The sequence below is a fragment of the Sinohyriopsis cumingii genome, unplaced genomic scaffold (genome assembly GCF_028554795.1).
Source record: "Sinohyriopsis cumingii isolate HCF-2022 unplaced genomic scaffold, ASM2855479v2 utg001518l, whole genome shotgun sequence".
NCBI classification, from domain to species: Eukaryota; Metazoa; Mollusca; class Bivalvia; order Unionida; family Unionidae; genus Sinohyriopsis; species Sinohyriopsis cumingii.
In genome coordinates this window covers 13,147-34,300 of record NW_028316010.1, presented here as the reverse complement: position 1 = coordinate 34,300, position 21,154 = coordinate 13,147, and the positions used below count along the sequence as shown (strand labels likewise).

At 35.5% G+C, this 21,154-nt stretch overlaps 1 protein-coding gene across 1 annotated transcript; it reads right to left on the bottom strand.

The window, feature by feature from the left end:
- Positions 1-4,607: 4,607 nt before the first annotated feature.
- On the bottom strand, positions 4,608-19,295 carry LOC149772055 (uncharacterized). The gene is made up of 8 exons (XM_089947923.1): positions 19,277-19,295; positions 18,697-18,921; positions 16,470-16,694; positions 14,012-14,236; positions 11,785-12,009; positions 9,327-9,551; positions 7,098-7,322; positions 4,608-4,864 (listed from the first exon to the last, which is right to left on the bottom strand). Exons 1-8 carry the CDS (start codon positions 19,293-19,295, stop codon positions 4,608-4,610), a joined length of 1,626 nt encoding a protein of 541 aa, XP_089804049.1.
- Between the last annotated feature and the right edge of the window lie 1,859 nt (positions 19,296-21,154).

Genomic DNA, 21,154 nt, shown 5'->3' with positions numbered 1-21,154 from the left:
GCTGGTACTTCTTGATGGCTGTGTGGTTGTAATTGTGGTATCACTTTCATTACTAGTTGTCGGTGAAGACAATGTCGAACTAGAGGTCGGGACGCTGGTACTAGTAGTTGATGTTGTAGGTGTCTCTGTGGATAATGTTGTTGGTTCCACCGTGGTGCTGCTGGTTGTTGTTTGTTCTGTGCAAATACATTCAGAATTAAAATGTCAAGAACAATTCTCTCACAATCTGAAAACATCAAGTACCATTGGGAGAGGGAATCGGATTCTTACAATCTTTGCATGATCCCTGATGTGACAAGCGAGCAAGAGTAAATTCATTCCTTTGTTTGTGCAGACTATCTGCATTATTTTAAATTTAGTACATGTAGAAGTGCAATCTTTCATATAAGCCGATGGTTGGCATGCATTGCTAGTAATGTCATCTCCATTATTCAGTGATATCTTCAAGATGTGTTTCTAAGGAAATGCACTCACGGTAGGTTTATAAGTCTGATCATGTTCTCCGTTTCGATTACTAAAACTCCAAGGTACCTGTATCCATGTGATTCATTTCGATCTATATATGCAACACATCATTACATCTGCATGTAATAGAACAAGACCTAACACTACATTCTGGGCCATGTGGGTTACAACAACGGTAGAAATCGTGGTTAAGGAAGGAATTGGCTTTGAAAAATATGGCTTTAAACAAAATGGCTTCTGTTTCTTTGCATTTTATTGAAAATGAGTGTCAAAATAAATTCTCAACGTTACGACAAAAAAGATTATCTTCTAGCGAACATTGAACATACAATTTAACTGCATGAGATACGTTTCAATTTCCTTTATAACAACTATCTCAACTTCAAAATTGAGTTCAAGGGCAAAATATATGCCCGTATTTTCGATGTCTTTCATTTATGAACGAGTTCAATGTTTTTGTCTCTTTTGTCATTTTCTAAATGATACCTCTTGTAATTACTGTCGCAAAGGACAGGCAAGGGGTTTATGATATGATTAATGTACGTTTACCCCAGCAGAGATTCAAATCATTTTCCTTATGATATTGCAGTAATTTCGCAATTCAGTTTGTATTACACGATGTAAATATCATTTGTTAGACGATTCTTTCTTTCATAGCAAAGACATTATTATTCGAAAGTTTTTTCTTTGCAAATAGAACCCGAAGTGAATTGCCATGAATTATTCTCCCGCAAACAAAAACAGCTATGAACAATTTGGAGACTGAATAACGCTCTTAATGTGTTTGCAAGACAAATGATGTGCATCGCGAGCAAGATAAAAAGTGTTTTAAACAGCGCTAAAGGATTGATGTTTCAATCTTAGGATGTGCGTAGTTGCAACGAAGGATATAAAAGAATGATAAAATTGTGTCGTTTGTAAAGCCTGCTATATTATTCAATGAAGTCTCCGTGATCCGTTTACAAGCAGGAAAGCTTGTAGGAAATAAATATATCTGAGTTGGATATCCGTCTCATTTATTCCAATTCCAACACACCTACACCTCAATGATTTGTTTCTGTAGATATCTGTGACCCAGAGGTAATTATACAGCATCATCTTTACTTACATTCTGACCCATGTGCCTTTCAATAACATTTGTACTATGTAAATTAATGTGTAGCTGCATTTGTTAATAATGGTTTTAAAAATCTTAATCTTCTGCAATCGTTTTCTTTACACGTGACAGAAAACAGTATATGAAAAGAGATTTCGAGAAAGTATACCTTTTAAAAATTCTGAACAATTCCATTTAAATGTATCTGTAATCCGTTCTTCTTCCCTGCCTAATAAACATCTCAACTTTAAAAGCAATCGGGTGAGTACCCTATATTGTGCCATTCTAGATCTCTTACAATTGTTCTTGTTCTGGATGCATGTGTCCATTTTTGGAAGTGAATTGACACTATTACTGATCCTCTGAATCGCTCAAATGGATTCGTCTCGCAATGTGTTGCATAATAGAATGCTTGTCCTTGTCATATGTCCTTCCCCAAATTGAAATTAGGCTTTGACATTCACTTAGTTTTAAATGGAGAATGGAAGTAAACCAAATGTTTCTCTATTTGTAAATGATGAATATTTGCTATACTGAAATATACAAACAAGTGACAATCAGATCTTAAGAGATCATTTTGATTTTCCGAGCAGTCTCGAAGAATGTATGATTTGGTTGTCTCCCACGTATTGAATGCAACATTCAATTAGAACCTAAATATCAATTGTCTGGTTGTTTTATTCGTCATCTTATGTACTTTATTATATAATTTCAAAGTCAGAGCATGATAAGTAACAAGAATGAATTTTTAAAAGATCTACCATTAGCACTGGTGGAAGTGGTCGACAAGGTGGTAATGTTGGTTGTTGTTTTATCAGGTGTTGTTTTTAAGATAGACATAGTTTTACCTGTAGTAGTGTCTCTATCTGTGGTTGTAGTAGTCGTTGCCGATGTTGTGCTGATACTTGTTGATGGGAGTGTGGTTGTAATTGTGGTATCACTTTCAGTACTTGCTGTCGATGAAGTCAATGTCGAGCTCGAGGTTGGGAGGCTGGTACTAGTAGTTGCAGTTGTAGGTGTTTCAGTGGATAATGTTGTTGGTCCCACCGTGGTGCTGCTGGTTGTTGTTTGTTCTGTGTAAATACATTCAGAAATAAAATGCCAAGAAAGAATCTCTCGCAATCTGAAAACGTCGCGTATCATTCGGAGAGGGAATCTGATTCTTATTGTGTTTGCAACCAACCCGATGTGACAAGCGAGCAAGAGAAAAAGTATTCATTTGCTTCTGCAAACTATCTGCATTATTTTACAGTTTGTACATGTAGAAGTGCAGTCTTTGATATAAGACGATGTTACGAATGCATTGCTGGTAATGTCATCTCCACTATTCAATGATATGATATCTTTGTGATGTGTTTCGAAGGAACTACACTCATTTAAGTGTATACGTTTGATCATGTTCTCCTTTTCAATTACGAAACTTCCATGGTACATATATCCCAGTGAGGGCCCTGTGTGACCGAGTTTTGTAAAGCGCTCTCCGTTACGGATCACTGCCATCTCACCTCTATCTGCGTGGGTTCGAGTCTAGGATTCGGCCAATGTGGGTATGTTAGAAAGCTTGCTACTAGCTTCTCGTGAGTCGGTGGTTCTTCCTGGGGTTTTCCCGGGTTCTTCCTCTACCATTAATATTGGCCGCCATGCATAGCCTATCGTGTGCTGACAAATGACTTTAAACCCCACAACAACAACAGCATATCCCAGTGATTTCGTTCGATCTATATCTGCTAAATATCATTAAGTCTTCAAGTAATAGAGCAATACCTAGCACTAATTCTGAGTCTTGTGGGTTACAACAACCGTATAAAGTCTGGAATAAGGAAATAAACTGGCTTTGAAAAGTCTGGTTTTAAACAAAATAACCTATGTTTCTTTGATTTTTATTGAAAGTGATTGTCAAAATAAATTCTCAACGTTACGTCAAACAAGTGTATCTTCTAGCACACCTTGACAATACAATTTAACTGCATCTGATAAATTTAATTTTCCTTTATAAGAGCTATCTAAACTTCCAAATCGAACTCGTCAGGAAATCATATGCTGGTATTTTGTATGTCTATCATTTATGAATGAGATCAATGCATTTGTCTCTTTTGTCATTTTCTTAATGATACATATTGTTGGAAATATATATATCTTAGTATGTTCTCCTTCTCAATTGCTCTAATTTAATGCACATATACATCAACGATTTGTTTATGTATAGCTCTGTGACCTAGGGATAATTATGCTTCTTATACAGCAACATCTAACGTTACATTCTGAGCCATGTGCCTTTCGAGAACAATTTAAATATGTGAATTAACGTAAGTTGTATTTCATCTTTATGGTTTTTGAAAACAATTTAATCACTTTCGTTCATCTTTCTTGCACGTGATTGACAACATTGTATGTAAAAGAGATTTCTAGCAAGTATATCCTTTACCAATTCTGAACAATTCCATTTATCTGTATCTCGAATCCTTTCCTTTACCGGCTTAATAAACCTCTGAACTTTAAAAGCAATCGGGTGAATCCCCTACATTAAGCCATTCTAGATCTCCTACAATTGTTATTGTTCTTGATGCACGTGTCCAGTTTTGGAAGTGAATGGAAACTATTACTTATCATCTGAATTGCTCAAATGCATTCGTCTCGCAATATGTTGCGTAATAGTATGCTTGTGTTTGTAATATTTCCTTGCTTGAAATTAGGCTTTGGCATTCAAATAGTTTTGCATGGAGAATGGAAGTAAACCAAATCATTCTATATTTGTAAATGATGAATATTTGCAACAATAGACAGTACTAAGAAGTGACAAGAACATCTTAAGAAAACATTCCGATTTTCCTATGTATGATTTAGTAGTCTCTCACCTTTAGAAAGTAACATAAATTAAGTATCTAAATATAATTTGTCTAGTTATTTTATTTGTTATCATATGCCGTGTGTTATATAATTGAAAACACTCGTATCGGAGCATGAAAAAAAGAATGAGTTTTCTCATGATCTATCTTGGGTATTGCAGGAAGTCGTCACCGAGGTGGTAATGGTGGTTGTTGTGTTATTAGGTCTTGTTAAGATATACATTTTTTTTACCTGTAGTAGTGTCTCTATCTGTGGTTGTAGCAGTCGTTGCCGTTGTAGTGCTGGTACTTCTTGATGCCTGTGTGGTTGTAATTGTGGTATCACTTTCAGTACTAGTTGTCGGTGAAGACAATGTCGAACTAGAGGTCGGGACGCTGGTACTAGTAGTTGATGTTGTAGGTGTCTCTGTGGATAATGTTGTTGGTTCCACCGTGGTGCTGCTGGTTGTTGTTTGTTCTGTGCAAATACATTCAGAATTAAAATGTCAAGAACAATTCTCTCACAATCTGAAAACATCAAGTACCATTGGGAGAGGGAATCGGATTCTTACAATCTTTGCATGATCCCTGATGTGACAAGCGAGCAAGAGTAAATTCATTCCTTTGTTTGTGCAGACTATCTGCATTATTTTAAATTTAGTACATGTAGAAGTGCAATCTTTCATATAAGCCGATGGTTGGCATGCATTGCTAGTAATGTCATCTCCATTATTCAGTGATATCTTCAAGATGTGTTTCTAAGGAAATGCACTCACGGTAGGTTTATAAGTCTGATCATGTTCTCCGTTTCGATTACTAAAACTCCAAGGTACCTGTATCCATGTGATTCATTTCGATCTATATATGCAACACATCATTACGTCTGCATGTAATAGAACAAGACCTAACACTACATTCTGGGCCATGTGGGTTACAACAACGCTAGAAATCGTGGCTAAGGAAGGAATTGGCTTTGAAAAATATGGCTTTAAACAAAATGGCTTCTGTTTCTTTGCATTTTATTGAAAATGAGTGTCAAAATACATTCTCAACGTTACGTCAAAAAAGATTATCTTTTAGCAAACATTGAACATACAATTTAACTGCATGAGATACGTTTCAATTTCCTTTATAACAACTATCTCAACTTCAAAATTGAGTTCAAGGGCACAATATATGCCCGTATTTTCGATGTCTTTCATTTATGAACGAGTTCAATGTTTTTGTCTCTTTTGTCATTTTCTAAATGATACCTATTGTAATTACTGTCGCAAAGGACAGGCAAGGGGTTTATGATATGATTAATGTACGTTTACCCCAGCAGAGATTCAAATCATTTTCCTTATGATATTGCAGTAATTTCGCAATTCAGTTTGTATTACACGATGTAAATATCATTTGTTAGACGATTCTTTCTTTCATAGCAAAGACATTATTATTCGAAAGTTTTTTCTTTGCAAATAGAACCCGAAGTGAATTGCCATGAATTATTCTCCCGCAAACAAAAACAGCTATGAACAATTTGGAGACTGAATAACGCTCTTAATGTGTTTGCAAGACAAATGATGTGCATCGCGAGCAGGATAAAAAGTGTTTTAAACAGCGCTAAAGGATTGATGTTTCAATCTTAGGATGTGCGTAGTTGCAACCAAGGATATAAAAGAATGATAAAATTGTGTCGTTTGTAAAGTCTGCTATATTATTCAATGAAGTCTCCGTGATCCGTTTACAAGCAGGAAAGCTTGTAGGAAATAAATATATCTGAGTTGGATATCCGTCTCATTTATTCCAATTCCAACACACCTACACCTCAATGATTTGTTTCTGTAGATATCTGTGACCCAGAGGTAATTATACAGCATCATCTTTACTTACATTCTGACCCATGTGCCTTTCAATAACATTTGTACTATGTAAATTAATGTGTAGCTGCATTTGTTAATAATGGTTTTAAAAATCTTAATCTTCTGCAATCGTTTTCTTTACACGTGACAGAAAACAGTATATGAAAAGGGATTTCGAGAAAGTATACCTTTTAAAAATTCTGAACAATTCCATTTAAATGTATCTGTAATCCGTTCTTCTTCCCTGCCTAATAAACATCTCAACTTTAAAAGCAATCGGGTGAGTACCCTATATTGTGCCATTCTAGATCTCTTACAATTGTTCTTGTTCTGGATGCATGTGTCCATTTTTGGAAGTGAATTGACACTATTACTGATCCTCTGAATCGCTCAAATGGATTCGTCTCGCAATGTGTTGCATAATAGAATGCTTGTCCTTGTCATATGTCCTTCCCCAAATTGAAATTAGGCTTTGACATTCACTTAGTTTTAAATGGAGAATGGAAGTAAACCAAATGTTTCTCTATTTGTAAATGATGAATATTTGCTATACTGAAATATACAAACAAGTGACAATCAGATCTTAAGAGATCATTTTGATTTTCCGAGCAGTCTCGAAGAATGTATGATTTGGTTGTCTCCCACGTATTGAATGCAACATTCAATAAGAACCTAAATATCATTTGTATGGTTGTTTTATTCGTCATCTTATGTACTTTATTATATAATTTCAAAGTCAGAGCATGATAAGTAACAAGAATGAATTTTTAAAAGATCTGCCATTAGCACTGGTGGAAGTGGTCGACAAGGTGGTAATGTTGGTTGTTGTTTTATCAGGTGTTGTTTTTAAGATAGACATAGTTTTACCTGTAGTAGTGTCTCTATCTGTGGTTGTAGTAGTCGTTGCCGATGTTGTGCTGATACTTGTTGATGGGAGTGTGGTTGTAATTGTGGTATCACTTTCAGTACTTGCTGTCGATGAAGTCAATGTCGAGCTCGAGGTTGGGAGGCTGGTACTAGTAGTTGCAGTTGTAGGTGTTTCAGTGGATAATGTTGTTGGTTCCACCGTGGTGCTGCTGGTTGTTGTTTGTTCTGTGTAAATACATTCAGAAATAAAATGCCAAGAAAGAATCTCTCGCAATCTGAAAACGTTGCGTATCATTCGGAGAGGGAATCTGATTCTTATTGTGTTTGCAACCAACCCGATGTGACAAGCGAGCAAGAGAAAAAGTATTCATTTGCTTCTGCAAACTATCTGCATTATTTTACAGTTTGTACATGTAGAAGTGCAGTCTTTGATATAAGACGATGTTACGAATGCATTGCTGGTAATGTCATCTCCACTATTCAATGATATGATATCTTTATGATGTGTTTCGAAGGAACTACACTCATTTAAGTGTATACGTTTGATCATGTTCTCCTTTTCAATTACGAAACTTCCATGGTACATATATCCCAGTGAGGGCCCTGTGTGACCGAGTGGTGTAAAGCGCTCTCCGTTACGGATCACTGCCATCTCACCTCTATCTGCGTGGGTTCGAGTCTAGGATTCGGCCAATGTGGGTATGTTAGAAAGCTTGCTACTAGCTTCTCGTGAGTCGGTGGTTCTTCCTGGGGTTTTCCCGGGTTCTTCCTCTACCATTAATATTGGCCGCCATGCATAGCCTATCGTGTGCTGACAAATGACTTTAAACCCCACAACAACAACAGCATATCCCAGTGATTTCGTTCGATCTATATCTGCTAAATATCATTAAGTCTTCAAGTAATAGAGCAATACCTAGCACTAATTCTGAGTCTTGTGGGTTACAACAACCGTATAAAGTCTGGAATAAGGAAATAAACTGGCTTTGAAAAGTCTGGTTTTAAACAAAATAACCTATGTTTCTTTGATTTTTATTGAAAGTGATTGTCAAAATAAATTCTCAACGTTACGTCAAACAAGTGTATCTTCTAGCACACCTTGACAATACAATTTAACTGCATCTGATAAATTTAATTTTCCTTTATAAGAGCTATCTAAACTTCCAAATCGAACTCGTCAGGAAATCATATGCTGGTATTTTGTACGTCTATCATTTATGAATGAGATCAATGCATTTGTCTCTTTTGTCATTTTCTTAATGATACATATTGTTGGAAATATATATATCTTAGTATGTTCTCCTTCTCAATTGCTCTAATTTAATGCACATATACATCAACGATTTGTTTATGTATAGCTCTGTGACCTAGGGATAATTATGCTTCTTATACAGCAACATCTAACGTTACATTCTGAGCCATGTGCCTTTCGAGAACAATTTAAATATGTGAATTAACGTAAGTTGTATTTCATCTTTATGGTTTTTGAAAACAATTTAATCACTTTCGTTCATCTTTCTTGCACGTGATTGACAACATTATATGTAAAAGAGATTTCTAGCAAGTATATCCTTTACCAATTCTGAACAATTCCATTTATCTGTATCTCGAATCCTTTCCTTTACCGGCTTAATAAACCTCTGAACTTTAAAAGCAATCGGGTGAATCCCCTACATTAAGCCATTCTAGATCTCCTACAATTGTTATTGTTCTTGATGCACGTGTCCAGTTTTGGAAGTGAATGGAAACTATTACTTATCATCTGAATTGCTCAAATGCATTCGTCTCGCAATATGTTGCGTGATAGTATGCTTGTGTTTGTAATATTTCCTTGCTTGAAATTAGGCTTTGGCATTCAAATAGTTTTGCATGGAGAATGGAAGTAAACCAAATCATTCTATATTTGTAAATGATGAATATTTGCAACAATAAACAGTACTAAGAAGTGACAAGAACATCTTAAGAAAACATTCCGATTTTCCGATGTATGATTTAGTAGTCTCTCACCTTTAGAATGTAACATAAATTAAGTATCTAAATATAATTTGTCTAGTTATTTTATTTGTTATCATATGCAGTGTGTTATATAATTGAAAACACTCGTATCGGAGCATGAAAAAAAGAATGAGTTTTCTCATGATCTATCTTGGGTATTGCAGGAAGTCGTCACCGAGGTGGTAATGGTGGTTGTTGTGTTATTAGGTGTTGTTAAGATATACATTTTTTTACCTGTAGTAGTGTCTCTATCTGTGGTTGTAGCAGTCGTTGCCGTTGTAGTGCTGGTACTTCTTGATGGCTGTGTGGTTGTAATTGTGGTATCACTTTCAGTACTAGTTGTCGGTGAAGACAATGTCGAACTAGAGGTCGGGACGCTGGTACTAGTAGTTGATGTTGTAGGTGTCTCTGTGGATAATGTTGTTGGTTCCACCGTGGTGCTGCTGGTTGTTGTTTGTTCTGTGCAAATACATTCAGAATTAAAATGTCAAGAACAATTCTCTCACAATCTGAAAACATCAAGTACCATTGGGAGAGGGAATCGGATTCTTACAATCTTTGCATGATCCCTGATGTGACAAGCGAGCAAGAGTAAATTCATTCCTTTGTTTGTGCAGACTATCTGTATTATTTTAAATTTAGTACATGTAGAAGTGCAATCTTTCATATAAGCCGATGGTTGGCATGCATTGCTAGTAATGTCATCTCCATTATTCAGTGATATCTTCAAGATGTGTTTCTAAGGAAATGCACTCACGGTAGGTTTATAAGTCTGATCATGTTCTCCGTTTCGATTACTAAAACTCCAAGGTACCTGTATCCATGTGATTCATTTCGATCTATATATGCAACACATCATTACATCTGCATGTAATAGAACAAGACCTAACACTACATTCTGGGCCATGTGGGTTACAACAACGGTAGAAATCGTGGTTAAGGAAGGAATTGGCTTTGAAAAATATGGCTTTAAACAAAATGGCTTCTGTTTCTTTGCATTTTATTGAAAATGAGTGTCAAAATAAATTCTCAACGTTACGACAAAAAAGATTATCTTCTAGCGAACATTGAACATACAATTTAACTGCATGAGATACGTTTCAATTTCCTTTATAACAACTATCTCAACTTCAAAATTGAGTTCAAGGGCAAAATATATGCCCGTATTTTCGATGTCTTTCATTTATGAACGAGTTCAATGTTTTTGTCTCTTTTGTCATTTTCTAAATGATACCTATTGTAATTACTGTCGCAAAGGACAGGCAAGGGGTTTATGATATGATTAATGTACGTTTACCCCAGCAGAGATTCAAATCATTTTCCTTATGATATTGCAGTAATTTCGCAATTCAGTTTGTATTACACGATGTAAATATCATTTGTTAGACGATTCTTTCTTTCATAGCAAAGACATTATTATTCGAAAGTTTTTTCTTTGCAAATAGAACCCGAAGTGAATTGCCATGAATTATTCTCCCGCAAACAAAAACAGCTATGAACAATTTGGAGACTGAATAACGCTCTTAATGTGTTTGCAAGACAAATGATGTGCATCGCGAGCAAGATAAAAGGTGTTTTAAACAGCGCTAAAGGATTGATGTTTCAATCTTAGGATGTGCGTAGTTGCAACCAAGGATATAAAAGAATGATAAAATTGTGTCGTTTGTAAAGCCTGCTATATTATTCAATGAAGTCTCCGTGATCCGTTTACAAGCAGGAAAGCTTGTAGGAAATAAATATATCTGAGTTGGATATCCGTCTCATTTATTCCAATTCCAACACACCTACACCTCAATGATTTGTTTCTGTAGATATCTGTGACCCAGAGGTAATTATACAGCATCATCTTTACTTACATCCTGACCCATGTGCCTTTCAATAACATTTGTACTATGTAAATTAATGTGTAGCTGCATCTGTTAATAATGGTTTTAAAAATCTTAATCTTCTGCAATCGTTTTCTTTACACGTGACAGAAAACAGTATATGAAAAGGGATTTCGAGAAAGTATACCTTTTAAAAATTCTGAACAATTCCATTTAAATGTATCTGTAATCCGTTCTTCTTCCCTGCCTAATAAACATCTCAACTTTAAAAGCAATCGGGTGAGTACCCTATATTGTGCCATTCTAGATCTCTTACAATTGTTCTTGTTCTGGATGCATGTGTCCATTTTTGGAAGTGAATTGACACTATTACTGATCCTCTGAATCGCTCAAATGGATTCGTCTCGCAATGTGTTGCATAATAGAATGCTTGTCCTTGTCATATGTCCTTCCCCAAATTGAAATTAGGCTTTGACATTCACTTAGTTTTAAATGGAGAATGGAAGTAAACCAAATGTTTCTCTATTTGTAAATGATGAATATTTGCTATACTGAAATATACAAACAAGTGACAATCAGATCTTAAGAGATCATTTTGATTTTCCGAGCAGTCTCGAAGAATGTATGATTTGGTTGTCTCCCACGTATTGAATGCAACATTCAATAAGAACCTAAATATCATTTGTCTGGTTGTTTTATTCGTCATCTTATGTACTTTATTATATAATTTCAAAGTCAGAGCATGATAAGTAACAAGAATGAATTTTTAAAAGATCTACCATTAGCATTGGTGGAAGTGGTCGATAAGGTGGTAATGTTGGTTGTTGTTTTATCAGGTGTTGTTTTTAAGATAGACATAGTTTTACCTGTAGTAGTGTCTCTATCTGTGGTTGTAGTAGTCGTTGCCGATGTTGTGCTGATACTTGTTGATGGGAGTGTGGTTGTAATTGTGGTATCACTTTCAGTACTTGCTGTCGATGAAGTCAATGTCGAGCTCGAGGTTGGGAGGCTGGTACTAGTAGTTGCAGTTGTAGGTGTTTCAGTGGATAATGTTGTTGGTTCCACCGTGGTGCTGCTGGTTGTTGTTTGTTCTGTGTAAATACATTCAGAAATAAAATGCCAAGAAAGAATCTCTCGCAATCTGAAAACGTCGCGTATCATTCGGAGAGGGAATCTGATTCTTATTGTGTTTGCAACCAACCCGATGTGACAAGCGAGCAAGAGAAAAAGTATTCATTTGCTTCTGCAAACTATCTGCATTATTTTACAGTTTGTACATGTAGAAGTACAGTCTTTGATATAAGACGATGTTACGAATGCATTGCTGGTAATGTCATCTCCACTATTCAATGATATGATATCTTTATGATGTGTTTCGAAGGAACTACACTCATTTAAGTGTATACGTTTGATCATGTTCTCCTTTTCAATTACGAAACTTCCATGGTACATATATCCCAGTGAGGGCCCTGTGTGACCGAGTGGTGTAAAGCGCTCTCCGTTACGGATCACTGCCATCTCACCTCTATCTGCGTGGGTTCGAGTCTAGGATTCGGCCAATGTGGGTATGTTAGAAAGCTTGCTACTAGCTTCTCGTGAGTCGGTGGTTCTTCCTGGGGTTTTCCCGGGTTCTTCCTCTACCATTAATACTGGCCGCCATGCATAGCCTATCGTGTGCTGACAAATGACTTTAAACCCCACAACAACAACAGCATATCCCAGTGATTTCGTTCGATCTATATCTGCTAAATATCATTGTCTTCAAGTAATAGAGCAATACCTAGCACTAATTCTGAGTCTTGTGGGTTACAACAACCGTATAAAGTCTGGAATAAGGAAATAAACTGGCTTTGAAAAGTCTGGTTTTAAACAAAATAACCTATGTTTCTTTGATTTTTATTGAAAGTGATTGTCAAAATAAATTCTCAACGTTACGTCAAACAAGTGTATCTTCTAGCACACCTTGACAATACAATTTAACTGCATCTGATAAATTTAATTTTCCTTTATAAGAGCTATCTAAACTTCCAAATCGAACTCGTCAGGAAATCATATGCTGGTATTTTGTACGTCTATCATTTATGAATGAGATCAATGCATTTGTCTCTTTTGTCATTTTCTTAATGATACATATTGTTGGAAATATATATATCTTAGTATGTTCTCCTTCTCAATTGCTCTAATTTAATGCACATATACATCAACGATTTGTTTATGTATAGCTCTGTGACCTAGGGATAATTATGCTTCTTATACAGCAACATCTAACGTTACATTCTGAGCCATGTGCCTTTCGAGAACAATTTAAATATGTGAATTAACGTAAGTTGTATTTCATCTTTATGGTTTTTGAAAACAATTTAATCACTTTCGTTCATCTTTCTTGCACGTGATTGACAACATTATATGTAAAAGAGATTTCTAGCAAGTATATCCTTTACCAATTCTGAACAATTCCATTTATCTGTATCTCGAATCCTTTCCTTTACCGGCTTAATAAACCTCTGAACTTTAAAAGCAATCGGGTGAATCCCCTACATTAAGCCATTCTAGATCTCCTACAATTGTTATTGTTCTTGATGCACGTGTCCAGTTTTGGAAGTGAATGGAAACTATTACTTATCATCTGAATTGCTCAAATGCATTCGTCTCGCAATATGTTGCGTAATAGTATGCTTGTGTTTGTAATATTTCCTTGCTTGAAATTAGGCTTTGGCATTCAAATAGTTTTGCATGGAGAATGGAAGTAAACCAAATCATTCTATATTTGTAAATGATGAATATTTGCAACAATAAACAGTACTAAGAAGTGACAAGAACATCTTAAGAAAACATTCCGATTTTCCGATGTATGATTTAGTAGTCTCTCACCTTTAGAATGTAACATAAATTAAGTATCTAAATATAATTTGTCTAGTTATTTTATTTGTTATCATATGCAGTGTGTTATATAATTGAAAACACTCGTATCGGAGCATGAAAAAAAGAATGAGTTTTCTCATGATCTATCTTGGGTATTGCAGGATGTCGTCACCGAGGTGGTAATGGTGGTTGTTGTGTTATTAGGTGTTGTTAAGATATACATTTTTTTACCTGTAGTAGTGTCTCTATCTGTGGTTGTAGCAGTCGTTGCCGTTGTAGTGCTGGTACTTCTTGATGGCTGTGTGGTTGTAATTGTGGTATCACTTTCAGTACTAGTTGTCGGTGAAGACAATGTCGAACTAGAGGTCGGGACGCTGGTACTAGTAGTTGATGTTGTAGGTGTCTCTGTGGATAATGTTGTTGGTTCCACCGTGGTGCTGCTGGTTGTTGTTTGTTCTGTGCAAATACATTCAGAATTAAAATGTCAAGAACAATTCTCTCACAATCTGAAAACATCAAGTACCATTGGGAGAGGGAATCGGATTCTTACAATCTTTGCATGATCCCTGATGTGACAAGCGAGCAAGAGTAAATTCATTCCTTTGTTTGTGCAGACTATCTGTATTATTTTAAATTTAGTACATGTAGAAGTGCAATCTTTCATATAAGCCGATGGTTGGCATGCATTGCTAGTAATGTCATCTCCATTATTCAGTGATATCTTCAAGATGTGTTTCTAAGGAAATGCACTCACGGTAGGTTTATAAGTCTGATCATGTTCTCCGTTTCGATTACTAAAACTCCAAGGTACCTGTATCCATGTGATTCATTTCGATCTATATATGCAACACATCATTACATCTGCATGTAATAGAACAAGACCTAACACTACATTCTGGGCCATGTGGGTTACAACAACGGTAGAAATCGTGGTTAAGGAAGGAATTGGCTTTGAAAAATATGGCTTTAAACAAAATGGCTTCTGTTTCTTTGCATTTTATTGAAAATGAGTGTCAAAATAAATTCTCAACGTTACGACAAAAAAGATTATCTTCTAGCGAACATTGAACATACAATTTAACTGCATGAGATACGTTTCAATTTCCTTTATAACAACTATCTCAACTTCAAAATTGAGTTCAAGGGCAAAATATATGCCCGTATTTTCGATGTCTTTCATTTATGAACGAGTTCAATGTTTTTGTCTCTTTTGTCATTTTCTAAATGATACCTATTGTAATTACTGTCGCAAAGGACAGGCAAGGGGTTTATGATATGATTAATGTACGTTTACCCCAGCAGAGATTCAAATCATTTTCCTTATGATATTGCAGTAATTTCGCAATTCAGTTTGTATTACACGATGTAAATATCATTTGTTAGACGATTCTTTCTTTCATAGCAAAGACATTATTATTCGAAAGTTTTTTCTTTGCAAATAGAACCCGAAGTGAATTGCCATGAATTATTCTCCCGCAAACAAAAACAGCTATGAACAATTTGGAGACTGAATAACGCTCTTAATGTGTTTGCAAGACAAATGATGTGCATCGCGAGCAAGATAAAAGGTGTTTTAAACAGCGCTAAAGGATTGATGTTTCAATCTTAGGATGTGCGTAGTTGCAACCAAGGATATAAAAGAATGATAAAATTGTGTCGTTTGTAAAGCCTGCTATATTATTCAATGAAGTCTCCGTGATCCGTTTACAAGCAGGAAAGCTTGTAGGAAATAAATATATCTGAGTTGGATATCCGTCTCATTTATTCCAATTCCAACACACCTACACCTCAATGATTTGTTTCTGTAGATATCTGTGACCCAGAGGTAATTATACAGCATCATCTTTACTTACATCCTGACCCATGTGCCTTTCAATAACATTTGTACTATGTAAATTAATGTGTAGCTGCATCTGTTAATAATGGTTTTAAAAATCTTAATCTTCTGCAATCGTTTTCTTTACACGTGACAGAAAACAGTATATGAAAAGGGATTTCGAGAAAGTATACCTTTTAAAAATTCTGAACAATTCCATTTAAATGTATCTGTAATCCGTTCTTCTTCCCTGCCTAATAAACATCTCAACTTTAAAAGCAATCGGGTGAGTACCCTATATTGTGCCATTCTAGATCTCTTACAATTGTTCTTGTTCTGGATGCATGTGTCCATTTTTGGAAGTGAATTGACACTATTACTGATCCTCTGAATCGCTCAAATGGATTCGTCTCGCAATGTGTTGCATAATAGAATGCTTGTCCTTGTCATATGTCCTTCCCCAAATTGAAATTAGGCTTTGACATTCACTTAGTTTTAAATGGAGAATGGAAGTAAACCAAATGTTTCTCTATTTGTAAATGATGAATATTTGCTATACTGAAATATACAAACAAGTGACAATCAGATCTTAAGAGATCATTTTGATTTTCCGAGCAGTCTCGAAGAATGTATGATTTGGTTGTCTCCCACGTATTGAATGCAACATTCAATAAGAACCTAAATATCATTTGTCTGGTTGTTTTATTCGTCATCTTATGTACTTTATTATATAATTTCAAAGTCAGAGCATGATAAGTAACAAGAATGAATTTTTAAAAGATCTACCATTAGCATTGGTGGAAGTGGTCGATAAGGTGGTAATGTTGGTTGTTGTTTTATCAGGTGTTGTTTTTAAGATAGACATAGTTTTACCTGTAGTAGTGTCTCTATCTGTGGTTGTAGTAGTCGTTGCCGATGTTGTGCTGATACTTGTTGATGGGAGTGTGGTTGTAATTGTGGTATCACTTTCAGTACTTGCTGTCGATGAAGTCAATGTCGAGCTCGAGGTTGGGAGGCTGGTACTAGTAGTTGCAGTTGTAGGTGTTTCAGTGGATAATGTTGTTGGTTCCACCGTGGTGCTGCTGGTTGTTGTTTGTTCTGTGTAAATACATTCAGAAATAAAATGCCAAGAAAGAATCTCTCGCAATCTGAAAACGTCGCGTATCATTCGGAGAGGGAATCTGATTCTTATTGTGTTTGCAACCAACCCGATGTGACAAGCGAGCAAGAGAAAAAGTATTCATTTGCTTCTGCAAACTATCTGCATTATTTTACAGTTTGTACATGTAGAAGTACAGTCTTTGATATAAGACGATGTTACGAATGCATTGCTGGTAATGTCATCTCCACTATTCAATGATATGATATCTTTATGATGTGTTTGGAAGGAACTACACTCATTTAAGTGTATACGTTTGATCATGTTCTCCTTTTCAATTACGAAACTTCCATGGTACATATATCCCAGTGAAGGCCCTGTGTGACCGAGTGGTGTAAAGCGCTCTCCGTTACGGATCACTGCCATCTCACCTCTATCTGCGTGGGTTCGAGTCTAGGATTCGGCCAATGTGGGTATGTTAGAAAGCTTGCTACTAGCTTCTCGTGAGTCGGTGGTTCTTCCTGGGGTTTTCCCGGGTTCTTCCTCTACCATTAATACTGGCCGCCATGCATAGCCTATCGTGTGCTGACAAATGACTTTAAACCCCACAACAACAACAGCATATCCCAGTGATTTCGTTCGATCTATATCTGCTAAATATCATTGTCTTCAAGTAATAGAGCAATACCTAGCACTAATTCTGAGTCTTGTGGGTTACAACAACCGTATAAAGTCTGGAATAAGGAAATAAACTGGCTTTGAAAAGTCTGGTTTTAAACAAAATAACCTATGTTTCTTTGATTTTTATTGAAAGTGATTGTCAAAATAAATTCTCAACGTTACGTCAAACAAGTGTATCTTCTAGCACACCTTGACAATACAATTTAACTGCATCTGATAAATTTAATTTTCCTTTATAAGAGCTATCTAAACTTCCAAATCGAACTCGTCAGGAAATCATATGCTGGTATTTTGTACGTCTATCATTTATGAATGAGATCAATGCATTTGTCTCTTTTGTCATTTTCTTAATGATACATATTGTTGGAAATATATATATCTTAGTATGTTCTCCTTCTCAATTGCTCTAATTTAATGCACATATACATCAACGATTTGTTTATGTATAGCTCTGTGACCTAGGGATAATTATGCTTCTTATACAGCAACATCTAACGTTACATTCTGAGCCATGTGCCTTTCGAGAACAATTTAAATATGTGAATTAACGTAAGTTGTATTTCATCTTTATGGTTTTTGAAAACAATTTAATCACTTTCGTTCATCTTTCTTGCACGTGATTGACAACATTATATGTAAAAGAGATTTCTAGCAAGTATATCCTTTACCAATTCTGAACAATTCCATTTATCTGTATCTCGAATCCTTTCCTTTACCGGCTTAATAAACCTCTGAACTTTAAAAGCAATCGGGTGAATCCCCTACATTAAGCCATTCTAGATCTCCTACAATTGTTATTGTTCTTGATGCACGTGTCCAGTTTTGGAAGTGAATGGAAACTATTACTTATCATCTGAATTGCTCAAATGCATTCGTCTCGCAATATGTTGCGTAATAGTATGCTTGTGTTTGTAATATTTCCTTGCTTGAAATTAGGCTTTGGCATTCAAATGGTTTTGCATGGAGAATGGAAGTAAACCAAATCATTCTATATTTGTAAATGATGAATATTTGCAACAATAAACAGTACTAAGAAGTGACAAGAACATCTTAAGAAAACATTCCGATTTTCCGATGTATGATTTAGTAGTCTCTCACCTTTAGAATGTAACATAAATTAAGTATCTAAATATAATTTGTCTAGTTATTTTATTTGTCATCATATGCAGTGTGTTATATAATTGAAAACACTCGTATCGGAGCATGAAAAAAAGAATGAGTTTTCTCATGATCTATCTTGGGTATTGCAGGAAGTCGTCACCGAGGTGGTAATGGTGGTTGTTGTGTTATTAGTTGTTGTTAAGATATACATTTTTTTACCTGTAGTAGTGTCTCTATCTGTGGTTGTAGCAGTCGTTGCCGTTGTAGTGCTGGTACTTCTTGATGGCTGTGTGGTTGTAATTGTGGTATCACTTTCAGTACTAGTTGTCGGTGAAGACAATGTCGAACTAGAGGTCGGGACGCTGGTACTAGTAGTTGATGTTGTAGGTGTCTCTGTGGATAATATTGTTGGTTCCACCGTGGTGCTGCTGGTTGTTGTTTGTTCTGTGCAAATACATTCAGAATTAAAATGTCAAGAACAATTCTCTCACAATCTGAAAACATCAAGTACCATTGGGAGAGGGAATCGGATTCTTACAATCTTTGCATGATCCCTGATGTGACAAGCGAGCAAGAGTAAATTCATTCCTTTGTTTGTGCAGACTATCTGCATTATTTTAAATTTAGTACATGTAGAAGTGCAATCTTTCATATAAGCCGATGGTTGGCATGCATTGCTAGTAATGTCATCTCCATTATTCAGTGATATCTTCAAGATGTGTTTCTAAGGAAATGCACTCACTTTAGGTTTATAAGTCTGATCATGTTCTCCGTTTCGATTACTAAAACTCCAAGGTACCTGTATCCATGTGATTCATTTCGATCTATATATGCAACACATCATTACATCTGCATGTAATAGAACAAGACCTAACACTACATTCTGGGCCATGTGGGTTACAACAACGGTAGAAATCGTGGTTAAGGAAGGAATTGGCTTTGAAAAATATGGCTTTAAACAAAATGGCTTCTGTTTCTTTGCATTTTATTGAAAATGAGTGTCAAAATAAATTCTCAACGTTACGACAAAAAAGATTATCTTCTAGCGAACATTGAACATACAATTTAACTGCATGAGATACGTTTCAATTTCCTTTATAACAACTATCTCAACTTCAAAATTGAGTTCAAGGGCAAAATATATGCCCGTATTTTCGATGTCTTTCATTTATGAACGAGTTCAATGTTTTTGTCTCTTTTGTCATTTTCTAAATGATACCTATTGTAATTACTGTCGCAAAGGACAGGCAAGGGGTTTATGATATGATTAATGTACGTTTACCCCAGCAGAGATTCAAATCATTTTCCTTATGATATTGCAGTAATTTCGCAATTCAGTTTGTATTACACGATGTAAATATCATTTGTTAGACGATTCTTTCTTTCATAGCAAAGACATTATTATTCGAAAGTTTTTTCTTTGCAAATAGAACCCGAAGTGAATTGCCATGAATTATTCTCCCGCAAACAAAAACAGCTATGAACAATTTGGAGACTGAATAACGCTCTTAATGTGTTTGCAAGACAAATGATGTGCATCGCGAGCAAGATAAAAGGTGTTTTAAACAGCGCTAAAGGATTGATGTTTCAATCTTAGGATGTGCGTAGTTGCAACCAAGGATATAAAAGAATGATAAAATTGTGTCGTTTGTAAAGCCTGCTATATTATTCAATGAAGTCTCCGTGATCCGTTTACAAGCAGGAAAGCTTGTAGGAAATAAATATATCTGAGTTGGATATCCGTCTCATTTATTCCAATTCCAACACACCTACACCTCAATGATTTGTTTCTGTAGATATCTGTGACCCAGAGGTAATTATACAGCATCATCTTTACTTACATCCTGACCCATGTGCCTTTCAATAACATTTGTACTATGTAAATTAATGTGTAGCTGCATCTGTTAATAATGGTTTTAAAAATCTTAATCTTCTGCAATCGTTTTCTTTACACGTGACAGAAAACAGTATATGAAAAGGGATTTCGAGAAAGTATACCTTTTAAAAATTCTGAACAATTCCATTTAAATGTATCTGTAATCCGTTCTTCTTCCCTGCCTAATAAACATCTCAACTTTAAAAGCAATCGGGTGAGTACCCTATATTGTGCCATTCTAGATCTCTTACAATTGTTCTTGTTCTGGATGTATGTGTCCATTTTTGGAAGTGAATTGACACTATTACTGATCCTCTGAATCGCTCAAATGGATTCGTCTCGCAATGTGTTGCATAATAGAATGCTTGTCCTTGTCATATGTCCTTCCCCAAATTGAAATTAGGCTTTGACATTCACTTAGTTTTAAATGGAGAATGGAAGTAAACCAAATGTTTCTCTATTTGTAAATGATGAATATTTGCTATACTGAAATATACAAACAAGTGACAATCAGATCTTAAGAGATCATTTTGATTTTCCGAGCAGTCTCGAAGAATGTATGATTTGGTTGTCTCCCACGTATTGAATGCAACATTCAATAAGAACCTAAATATCATTTGTCTGGTTGTTTTATTCGTCATCTTATGTACTTTATTATATAATTTCAAAGTCAGAGCATGATAAGTAACAAGAATGAATTTTTAAAAGATCTACCATTAGCATTGGTGGAAGTGGTCGATAAGGTGGTAATGTTGGTTGTTGTTTTATCAGGTGTTGTTTTTAAGATAGACATAGTTTTAC